This window comes from Trachymyrmex cornetzi, unplaced genomic scaffold (assembly GCF_001594075.2).
Source record: "Trachymyrmex cornetzi isolate Tcor2-1 unplaced genomic scaffold, Tcor1.1 scaffold270, whole genome shotgun sequence".
NCBI lineage: Eukaryota > Metazoa > Arthropoda > Insecta > Hymenoptera > Formicidae > Trachymyrmex > Trachymyrmex cornetzi.
This window is the reverse complement of record NW_017297377.1, coordinates 1,315,366-1,327,043: the sequence shown is the minus strand read 5'-3', so window position 1 is coordinate 1,327,043 and position 11,678 is coordinate 1,315,366. Positions and strand designations below refer to the sequence as shown.

General features: G+C 31.8%; 1 protein-coding gene across 5 annotated transcripts; it reads left to right on the top strand.

Annotated features, from left to right (window-relative positions):
- Positions 1-946: 946 nt before the first annotated feature.
- Positions 947-7,254, top strand: LOC108761927 (ornithine decarboxylase 1). 5 transcript variants are annotated; one of them, XM_018508710.1, is made up of 10 exons: positions 947-1,005; positions 1,164-1,435; positions 4,879-5,052; positions 5,157-5,396; positions 5,466-5,542; positions 5,642-5,815; positions 5,919-6,258; positions 6,342-6,553; positions 6,634-6,842; positions 6,932-7,254. In XM_018508710.1, exons 4-10 carry the CDS (start codon positions 5,210-5,212, stop codon positions 7,146-7,148), a joined length of 1,416 nt encoding a protein of 471 aa, XP_018364212.1. In that variant the 5' UTR covers positions 947-1,005; positions 1,164-1,435; positions 4,879-5,052; positions 5,157-5,209; the 3' UTR covers positions 7,149-7,254. The 5 variants fall into 5 exon arrangements, with proteins under 5 accessions (XP_018364212.1, XP_018364214.1, XP_018364211.1 ...); XM_018508712.1 differs by lacking the exon at positions 947-1,005 and adding an exon at positions 1,016-1,130 and having other exon boundaries at positions 1,244-1,435; XM_018508711.1 differs by lacking the exon at positions 947-1,005 and adding an exon at positions 1,031-1,080.
- Positions 7,255-11,678: the final 4,424 nt, after the last annotated feature.

Sequence of the window (11,678 nt, the reverse complement as noted above, 5' to 3'; positions counted from 1 at the left end):
CTGCATCCGATTTGCGTCGTACTACACTCTGCAACCAATCAGAAAACAGGATTTCGATGGATTTTGCTTCGTATCATCGGAATCCTGTTTTCTGATTGGTTACAGAGCGTCATACGACGCAAATCGAATGCAGGGTGAATCCAGCATAAGGGCCTCTTTCACTAACTCCGATTAACTTAATCGGTCGATTAGTCCATCGGAATTAACCAATCTCATTTGTCACTTTATTTGACGATAGACGAATCTCAACCGTGCACAGCGTATATATTCTGTTCCAATTGAATTGTGCACAACGTTAAGCTGGAAACACAATAGACACAGGTAATAGGCACAGACAACAGGGAATAACGAGCCGTCCAATCAGAGCTCTGGGATATAATATCGAACTTATACCTCAAAGCTCTGATTGGACGGCTCGTTATTCCCTGTTGCCTGTGCGGCCTGTGCCTATTGCCTGTGTCTATTGTGTTTCCAGCTTTAAGCGGGGAGCACAGACTCTTGCATAACACTTAACACATGAGGCATAAGAAATTGAACCAACCAGAGTTCTCTATTACATGGAAGGGAAAGAAACGGAGAACTTCGATTGGTACATATTCTTATGCATTACGTGTTATGCGTTATGCAAGAGTCTGTGCTCCCCGCTTTACACTTTATGCATTCCTGTGTACGTTTGTGTTGAGATGTGTTAAGCAATTGGAAAGCACTTATTTTAGATCTGAAAGAATACATCAGTAGCAGCTAGTGTTCAGTAAACTGTTGAGTTCGTTGAACGCAGTTATTTCTCTGCTCAACACTGACAATTGGACGCGTTCAAACCGGACAAAATGGCTAGCCTGCTCGCCGAGCAATTAAATGTGATTGGTTTGGTCTATAAGGAACAACCAATCATATTCATTTGCTTGGCGAGCAGGTAACCGCTTCGCCGACTTCAACACGCCCATTTTTTCTAGAGTGTGAACGCCGTGACCGGTGGATTCGGATGGATTGGAGACTGGAGTGGAGGTATGTAGCTGTGAACAGCTCCGGGTAGAGCTGGGCAGAGCTGTGGGTAGTTGGTGGCATGGTACGGTTTTTCGTGTGGGTGTCGCATTCCAGGCTTTCCTCCTCAATCTTGAAGCAAAATTGCAGTAACTGTATAAATCGTACGTTTGGGATTCAAGGTAGACGACGGTTGCGATGCTCACACGTGACGCGTAAAGACCTTTTACGCCGTCACGAGCGAAACGGATGTTCGTTATAGACACGTTGTACGGACTACATTTTGCTCGAAAGCTCGACGACCGGGTGGCGGCGACGACGACGATTAGGACAACGACGTCCCCCCCCACCCCGCCGATCGATCTGACTGATTTTTGCGATCCGGTCACCGAAAACTTCCATCATTCCGTCAATAACCGTGTGCCGACCCGTAGGGTGGCGATCGTCCGATAAGGTACGTATCCGTTGGAGCAGCCTGGAGCAGCCTCTTGCAGAATCTTTGCTGTATCACTACTGGGTAGCGAAGAGAGCAAGGGAAAGAATAACCATTATATGGATAGTCACGTGGAAATCTTTATTTGCGGACGATGACGCATAGATTTCTTGTTTCGCTTTCTTCGCGCTTTGCCCTTATCGGGAAGGAACCTCCACGATAATTGCGTAACGATACGCAGGTCGAGCCCTGTTGAAATCGGTTGATTTCTGTTTACTCGGATCGTTCAGTTCAAAGTTCACTGATTAATCAAAGTTAACTGACGTTTTGCAAAGTTAATTGACACTTCCCTGGTTGTTCTCGTAATCACTTTAATTATGTCTCGCTTTGGAGGGAAGAATGCTGTTCTTATTGTTCCTGTGCTCTTTCATCTACATATATCACTTGATAATGCATTGATGTTTGTATATATTATATTTCCCAAAGTATTGTTAAATAAAAGTTGAATGTTACAATTACTTGTTGAAACATTGAGATAAAATATAGATGTTGTATACTTTATACTTTCATAAAAACTAAAACTATTATTTTTTTAAATGGAAAATAACTATTATTTTTGAATGATTATTACAGATTGCTTTAGAATTTGTTATATTTAAAATATTTTTACATGTTTTATGTTTAAAATCTACTTAAAATTTATATGTAATAATAAATCATATTATTTACATATAATCATTCAAAAGTCTGGATATTTCTATTACAGAATTCTATAATATAACATAAATGCAAGAATTGGTAATCTCAGCATTAAATCATTGATTGAAATAATAAATATATGTGAAAATTTAATACATTTGTTAAATTTTGCTTAAGAAAAATATTGATGAATATAGAAACAAATATACATACAAAGATTATAGATATGTCAAAGTTTACAAGAAATGCTTGACTAATGCTGTTTTGCTTCAATTATAAACAATAAGAGGATGAGATTTCTTGCAATATCGAGGATAACTTCCTTTTAACACTTTATTTACTGTGCGTTTAAGGTTTTTACATTTGTATTTATAATTTTGCTTATCACAGCTTAGATACATTCAATTGAATTCGAATCCAGTGATTGAAGAGGGGAATGCAATGATAAGCTGTATCGTAAAGAAACCATTCTTTAACAACGCAAGCAGTCAGTCATTATTTTACTAAAGCTTATTCAAAGTTTATTTTAAATTGAGATTTTAGAATGAAATTTGTATTTATATTTAAAAAGTATTTTTTAATTAATGTTAGATGTATATTTTTGTGAGGATACTTTTATTTCATTTTTTTCATAATTTTTCTTGAAAATACGCTATGTTTTTGTGAAAAAATTCAGGAGAAAATTTTGTTTTTATGAAAATATAAACAATCCTATAATTATTTACATTTTGTGATTCTTTTTTAATTTATATGTAACTTTGGAATATAAATAAGCAATTTTTTAAACAATAATGTTTCAAAAAATATTAAATTTTTTTAATTTACACAAACTTCAAAATAGTAATAATTCAAAATGTTGTAATTTCTAAAAATAAATAGAATCTATATATAAATTTAGAAATATTTTGTTTTTTAGACATATACTTTTTTTTTCACTCAATGATAAAGTAAAGAATAAATCTCGAATATGGAAGAGAGATTAATTTTATTAATCTAATTCATTTTATAATTTTTACGTATATTTTTTTATGAACTAATTATTATTGAAGCATATAAATCGTATATTATTGTTATTAAAGCATGTTATCCTTATAACTTATGTGAAAACTTTTAATCTATAACGATGATAAGACATGTTTTTCAAATTCTCTCGTTTGTTTCGCACCACGTGTTTTAACATCAATGTCTGTAGAATGGCCAGTAGTCGTTTACTTATATCTTGAGACTTGTACTATCTTACTCGGACCAGTATTTCCTCTTCAAACCGGCGGAAGCCGTTGTTATTGTTATGTAAGAACTCTCCTTTGTATGAGTTTGCTTGATGAAACAAGAAATTGTTAATCTCAACTATACAACTTTTATGTACATATAATTTAATATTATCATATGTTTTTCAGTATTAGGAAGTAAAAATATAAGTTGCTTCTGTTTACTTTATGAGAACATGTATGAAAAAGTTTCTAGCATGTACAAAACAATATTTCAAAGGACAACTTTATAATTTAATATTTATTGTGGATGTATACTTTATATTCATATTAAAATTCAATAAAAGGCACTTCTGCACACTTTATTCTAGAATTATGCAATCCTAAGATATTTATCTGAGAAATGTATATATAAGTTTTTGTATCGTGTGTATTATTCCACAATAATATTTATTTTCTTTCAATAAATTTTCGAAAAGTTATTTTTAACAATATATTAAAGATACATATTTTTTTATATGCAATGTGTCAATCATTGATATAGTTCTTCGAATCGATAATCAATCATGTTACATAGATTAATATGACGGTATTTCCCGCCCTCAACTGGAGTTCGACTCTTGAGTAACATTTATATTATCCTTCCAGTCTAATTCGGCTTCCTGATGAACCATCTTGGTTGTCAGATAATTTTGTATATAAGTAGACTTGGTACAACACGCAAAGACGGGCTGATACTACTTATCTTCTTCATATAAATAATGGCCCAAATAATAGTCTCGAGTCTCAGTATCATTTTGATTTTCTGTCTGTTCGGATCTCATTAAACGAAGTTTTCACGTCTACGTAATATACGTATAATATAACGTTACGTTCCGAATAGTTCGCGGAACGTTTTTATTTTACTTTTGTTTTGTATACATATATATGAGACGCAATAGAGGAGTCTCTAAAATTTAAGAACATTTTCAAAACTTCTAAACGGTGACATAATTAATTTTTCTGCTGTGTATATAAAAAAACGAGAATTACTTCTCTTCAGGTAGGATCAGATTCTATTTCATTAAGTTAAAGTCTAATGTAATTATTAGGTATAAAATGCATAATATGTATAGCAAATAGCTACAATAAAAAAATAGAATTGATTTTCATATACTTATTAAAAACATGTAAAAGAATGGGCAAATTAAATTAAAAATTTGATATCTTAATTAAATTAATAAAAAATTAATAGCAACCTTTTTTTCTTATGATTCATAAATCGTTTTAATGTAACAGAAAAAAAACAGGCTTTGATAAAATTAAGATAACCAGATAAGATAAAATTCTAGCTAGTATATGATAAAAATGTTTAGTACGCTTATAATTTATGAACATTTATTTAAACAGTTACTTTCTCCTTTATTAATAAAGAATTTTTTTGTTATATTTACTGGTTTACATTTAGCATCTTTTCTTTAGAAATTAAATATAACAGTATTTTAAATGTGACGTCTTTTATACGATAAATCTTGTAACATTATTCAGCTAACAGAAATTATTTTTTGTTCTTTGCAGGGTTCTATCTGCGATAGACTGGTCGACCAGTCTGTTCGTGGGTGTTTGAATAACTGCGGCAACTGGAAGTTGACCCTGAATGCAGAGCCCCCGTGGCTTTGCTAGCACCCCCACAGTGATTTTGTCTTAATCCACTTCCTCACGACTCACCCAATTAGCATTGACAGCTGCCTCGTATGTTTTTGTTAAACTAAATTCATTAAAGTTTGCAACAGAAAAGTTGATATTTACTTTTTACGCTTATATCTAATATGTAATAATGTTTATTTGACTTTTAGTTTGCTGCCTAGCACCTACAGAGTACTAATCAATTCGATCAAATTCAATCAACATGAAGGTAACAAATCTAGACGAACGTATCCATGTCTTGGATAGCGAGTCCAATGTTATGACCGTTATCAAAAACATTGCAATGAGTGGTTTACAAGAAGAAGCTTTTTATGTATTGGATATAGGAGATATTGTACAAAAGCATAAAATCTGGAAAGAAAAATTGCCACGAGTTGAACCCTACTATGGTAAGTCATTAATAATTGAAATTTATTTCATATGATGTACGGTTACATATAGAAATTTGTTTTTTCCAGCTGTAAAATGTAATGACAATTTGATTGTAATCGAAGTATTAGCGGCCCTTGGTATCAATTTTGATTGTGCATCTAAGGTAAGATCAAATATTAAATATATCTTTTATTATGGAGAGAGATGCACATTAACAGGTACATTTTGTAAAAAAAATATAATATATATTTTTACTTTGCAGAATGAAATAAACAAAGTGTTAAGCTTTGGTGTAGAGTCTTCAAGAATTATTTTTGCTAATCCGGCCAAACCGGCTTCACATATTCGTCATGCTGCTGCAGTAGGTGTGGAAACTATGACAGTAGATAATGAAAGTGAGCTGCACAAAATTAAGAAACTTTTCCCAACGGCCAAGGTAATTGCACGTTATATAATTTCAGCACACATACTGCATATCTTTTTCGAATACAATGATAATTTTACTTTGATTGTATCATTGCAATTCCTTATCTGTGTAGATTGTTTTACGAATTCGTTGCGATGCGGAAATGGCTCAGTGTCCGCTTGGCATGAAATTTGGTTGTGATCCAATACATGAGGCTCCTAATCTTTTACATCTTGCATATAACTTGGGTCTTAACGTAGTAGGCTTCAGTTTCCATGTTGGTTCTGGATGTCAAGATCCACCGGTATTTTATCGCGCTATTCATCATTGCAAATTACTATTCGACATGGCTACCGATTTCGGCTTTAAGCCGTATCTCTTGGATCTTGGTGGAGGTTATCCAGGCAACAAAGGCACAAGCATCGACAAAATTGCCGAGATTATTAACAAAGCTCTTGATGAATACTTCAACAGTAAGTTGTTTTTTTCTCATTAGTTATGCCAGTATAATACTTTGGTTTAGACATTTTAGGCATTTTAATAAAAAACTTTTTAGCTGATGCTGTTCACGTGATTGCTGAACCGGGCCGCTTTTATGTTGCATCTGCATTTACATTAGCAACAAGTATTCATAGCAAACGTTCTATACGCGGAGATGAAAATTCCAGCGCAATTACGCACAATATGTATTATATCAACGACGGTGTTTATGGATCATTCAATTGTCTGCTGTACGATCATCAGCATGTGACTCCTATTCCTTTGAAGGTAAGGTGTTTTTATTTAAATGCAGTACTAATGTAATATTTTTCTGCTCTTTTTAAATCAATATCTATGTCGGTCTTTAGAATGGCTGTGGAAAAATGATTCCTTCGAGCGTATGGGGTCCAACATGTGACGGACTGGACAAAATTGTTGAGAACATTATGTTGAATGACATGGAACTTGGCGAGTGGATGATTTTTGAAAATATGGGAGCCTACACTCTGCCCGTTGCTTCACCATTTAATGGTTTTCCCATTCCTAAAGTTCATATCGTGGCTGATGAAGACATTTGGTAAGAAAATCACATTAATTATGAATTTTTCGTTGATTTGTTTCTTCTTTTTAATACATGAAATAATTTTATATTGATATTCCTCGTAGGCTTTTATTAAAGGATGCTCTGCCTTTAACTGAAGACCACTTTGTTATTGGCAATACACCAGCTAATCTACGACTCGGATTAGATATTGATGGAAATGATATCGATCCATGGAGGGATACTCATCCAATGGAGTTGGCACCGCCTGAAATATTAACGGACACTTCTAATACTCCGTCACATTTTATTTTTGAGTATGTCGAGGCGCCACTAAACTAACTTGATTACTTCACAAATTATTTGAAAATACTTTATGCATTTCAAAACAAACGTATTCAATTGTTGTATGAAATAATTTCATTTCTTTTTAATGAAAAAATATTAAATACGTAAATATTTTTAAAAGGTATAATCACTTATCGTTTATATTTTCTAAAATTCTAAAATTCTGAAATATTACGTAATATAATTTCATACACAAAAATGTATCTACAGACAAGTTGTGTCCTAAAACAAGACAATAAATATTTTATAGACAAATTCTTTGTAACATTTTAAGACGAAAAATCTAATACAAAAATGTTAATGCTACGAGTGTAAAAGTGCTGAATTTTGTTTTACTGTCAAAGACATGAAGTTTGAGAAAGAACTTTTATATTGTCCATCTTGCCACCCTTAAACGCGCGAAAATCTGGCTCCGTCATTCGTAATTTTTAAAGTCTTCCCATATGAAAACTATTACTGCCACGACATTTTTATATTATTTAGATTTTTTTGTCTTAAAATATTACAAAAAATCCGTCTTTAAAATATTTGTCATAAGTTTTGTGACACCCTGTATTATATATGTATTGATTTTAAGCGTTTTATAGTTACATGCACTCTACTTTTTTCTCAGACAATATTTTGAAATTACTTCTGTTTATTTTAATAATAATTAGAAATTACAAATAAAGTAGAATGCTAAAAAAGTGGCTCCTCTGACATTACTTTTGAAGATAAATATTCGTGAATGTCAGGTATTTCTATCGCATAATGCATGAAAATATTATATTGTAGTAGATATTTACGTAGCATACGTGTCTCCATGTATGTTATCTGTATAATGGAGCGTGTTATAGCTTCCACATAATATTATGATTTTTAAAATTCGATATTTCGAAAGAGAACTGCTTATAAAAATTATCTTACTCATTTTTTTTCTGCAGTTTTTCAATGCATTTAACACAAACCAAAGCTATAATTCGTTCTAGCATAGATTCTAGCATACACAAATGGAGAAAACGTAATTTTTGACAATAGAACGATTTGTCACGCTTTCTATATATGATAAAGGAATGAGGCGACCATCAACGATCATACGTATCGGAGCATTGATTTAAATGTGCTACGATTTAGTTTTGAATATTCGAGATAAGTGAATTATTTCTTAAAAGACTTGGGCCTATTACTCGGGGCAAGTTAACGTATTTCGATTTATTTTTTCTTAATTAATATTTTAAAGTACTATAAAAGAAAAAGAAGATTAGAGAATTTATAAAGAATTGACTGTACAACATGTGTATATTATACAAACACACAAACGCAATCTCTGCAATACTTGCACTAAATATAAACTCTGTAGAATTGCTAGGAACTTTACGGCATTGAGGCAGCTGTCACTAAACCGAAGAAAATTAATTTTTTATCATTACTCTTATTATATATTATTAATATTGTAATTATTATTATTGTCAATTGAATCATGATTAATCGAATAATAAACATAATAAAATATAAGATCAATATGTACAATTTCAGGCATATTATATTATCTTATTAATCATTTACCTTAGTAAGTCCTATGAGTATAAATTAAGTATAACAAATGTATGTGAGAAGCGTTGAGGTAATTCTTCTATTTTTATTAATACTAAGCTGGAAATGTTGCATCTTGGATGAATTGTTTCCATGTAAAAAAATTCAGTATCTTTTATTTGATCGTAAGTAAGGTTAACGAATAATTTAGTTCTTTCCAAATTTATCTCTGGAGGATGCGAGTTTTCTTTTCGCATTTTCTTCTATACCCTGTAGGCACATAACTTCATTTAATATTAAATAATATTTTAGGCATATTTTCAGAATATTAAACGTAATATTTGAAGAAGATTTTACTGAAATTATATAATATTAAATAATATTCTCGAAATATTAATGGATGGTTACATGTCAACTCCTGATAATATTACATGATTATTAAAAGTAACATTATTTAGTGTTACTGTAATATTGTATGAATATTAAAAAGTATCATAACATTTACTTTAATTTGTAAAATTGTTACACCGTTTCAATTTAAGTATATGTTTAAAGATTGAAAATAATTTTGGCGTGCAGTTGTAGGACTAGATATGTATGTAAAATCACATCGAAACGTTATTTAAGCACAAGACGCAGCATAGATTGATAAGATATTTTTGTTACTGGATTGTGAATTCAAACTGCACTAATATAAAAATAATTAATATTAATAAATATTTTAATAATACTTCAGAGTTGTTAAAGGAAATATACCAAGAATATTTAACAAGTGGACATATAATATCCATAGAATACTCTCTCTCATAATCTTAAAAAATATACAATATTCTCAAAATAATATAATAACTTATTTTAATTTTTTAAATAATATTTATATAATATATTCTAGGAATTTTATTTTGTGCCTATAGGGTAGATAATATATCTATTTCGTATACATCATTTTTCTTTTGTTACAGAAGAGGAACGATATAAATGAGATTTGCTAGCGAAGTAAACAAGATCTTGCAGGTGTTTTTAATATGAGGATCAGCGTAAGCATTATATAGAGTGTTCAAAAAAGGTGATATCAAATTTTAGGAATATGTAGTATTCATGAAAACAAACTGATAAGTTTTAATAAGCAATGCTCCAAAAATAATTTATGTCCAAGTTATAAAGCATTTTCTATTGTAATGAATAATTCGTTTATTTTGAGTATGTAAACGTATTTACGCGCTCGTATACATTCGTCCTTCACAAACTTCTAAGGTTGAAAGTAATGAATATCGTCAGCGTTTGGTGTTTATTAAACACATGCTTAACATCAGTTGATACATTGGATTCAACTGACATAGAAAATTGAATACTGTTGATATTTTATTAACAAACATGAAATAAATCTGCAACGAAATCTTTGAACATGTTCGATTTTCAACGAGAAAACTTGTTGAAACTGAATTGTGTGATGAAATGAGGGCACATTGAACATCTATTGTAGATTAAATTTATTTTTTGCTTTATAACTTGAAAATTAATGGTTTTTATAATACTGCTTATTAAAACTTTTAGGTTTGTTTTCGCGAATACTACATATTCTTAAAGTTTCGTATCACCTTTTTTAAACACCCTGTATATATACCCTTTCAATAATTCTTCCGGTACGTTTTTTTTTTTCGATCATTCCATTGAGTCTTGTATCATATGCCGTGTATGTCACGTAATTTTTAATATAAATATACAGCCACACGTTGAATTCAACCGAAGGGAAATAAAAATGTGTAATATTAATACGGAAAGTCATTCGATCGAGCGCAATATAATATACTTAACATTATGTTGTAATTTTTTATTGCAATAAGAAGATAATATTGATCGCCTGATCACACAACGCTTGAACTCGTCATGGCAACGTAACGATATCTTACTGATGAATTTTGGAAAGATATTGAACGAACTAATCTAAGACTTGTTAGCTGTTTGCAGGGGGAGAGATTGCTAAAACGATCATTGATATATATATATATATATATATAAAAAATATGTACATGTATATACAGAATGTCTCAGTTTATTTTAAACTCATCTTTTTTTAATTAAGGTACAAAAAAATTGTTCTAAGATCGAAAAAGATTTCGGCGCGCGAATAAAAGTAGAACGGTTTCGAGGGGGACATATTATTTTGGTCATGTTACTTTTTGTTCTAGGTAGAGGCGTTTAAAAGATATGAAGATCACTTTCACTTTTTAAATGAAATATATAATTTTTTTTCATACAATATGATTCTTTTAATTCTGCATATATATATATAAGAGTACTAAAGATAGGATAAAAGCACTAGATGTGGATCAGGCGCTAGTTCGGAATTATTTTTTATATTTCAATAATTAGTATTTTCTATTAAATGTACATATGTATGTATACATATCACAAGATTCTTTAGCATTTATTTTATCTCTTTCAAGTCAATTGAATCTTGGCTGCGTTCCGTTTCACGCATGATGCGCACGCCCGATGGAGGTAATCCCGATTGATCACGGCTCAATTGGACACCACCAATCACAGCGACCAGGTGCCTAGGAACTTTGTAGACTCAAGCGCTGTGAGTGGCTCGTGTCCAACTGAGTGCCACCCACTGTTTTACACGCCTACCGACAGTTGTCGGTGTCGTTGCGCAGCTTTTTCACCATATAAGAGTCTCAGCACAATAAAGAGTTCTCTACATAGAAGTCGTAGACGGTCGTGGAGTCTTAAGTCGTAGGAAACCAACCAATCACAATCAAATATAAGGAGAATACTCGATTGGAATTGGTCAGTTTCCTACGACTTAAGACTCCACGACTGTCTACGACTTCTATGTAGAAGACCCTTTAATGATCGTAACCGAGTCGCGAATCGTGAGTCGTAGTTATATGTCAACGCACAATGTTTTGGCTGATACACTGTGCTAGAGTCCCTAGAGAGTAGAGAGTCTGGACATACAGCGGAAGTCCTCTCAAAATGGAGGAATATGTGTGTACACTTGGTGTG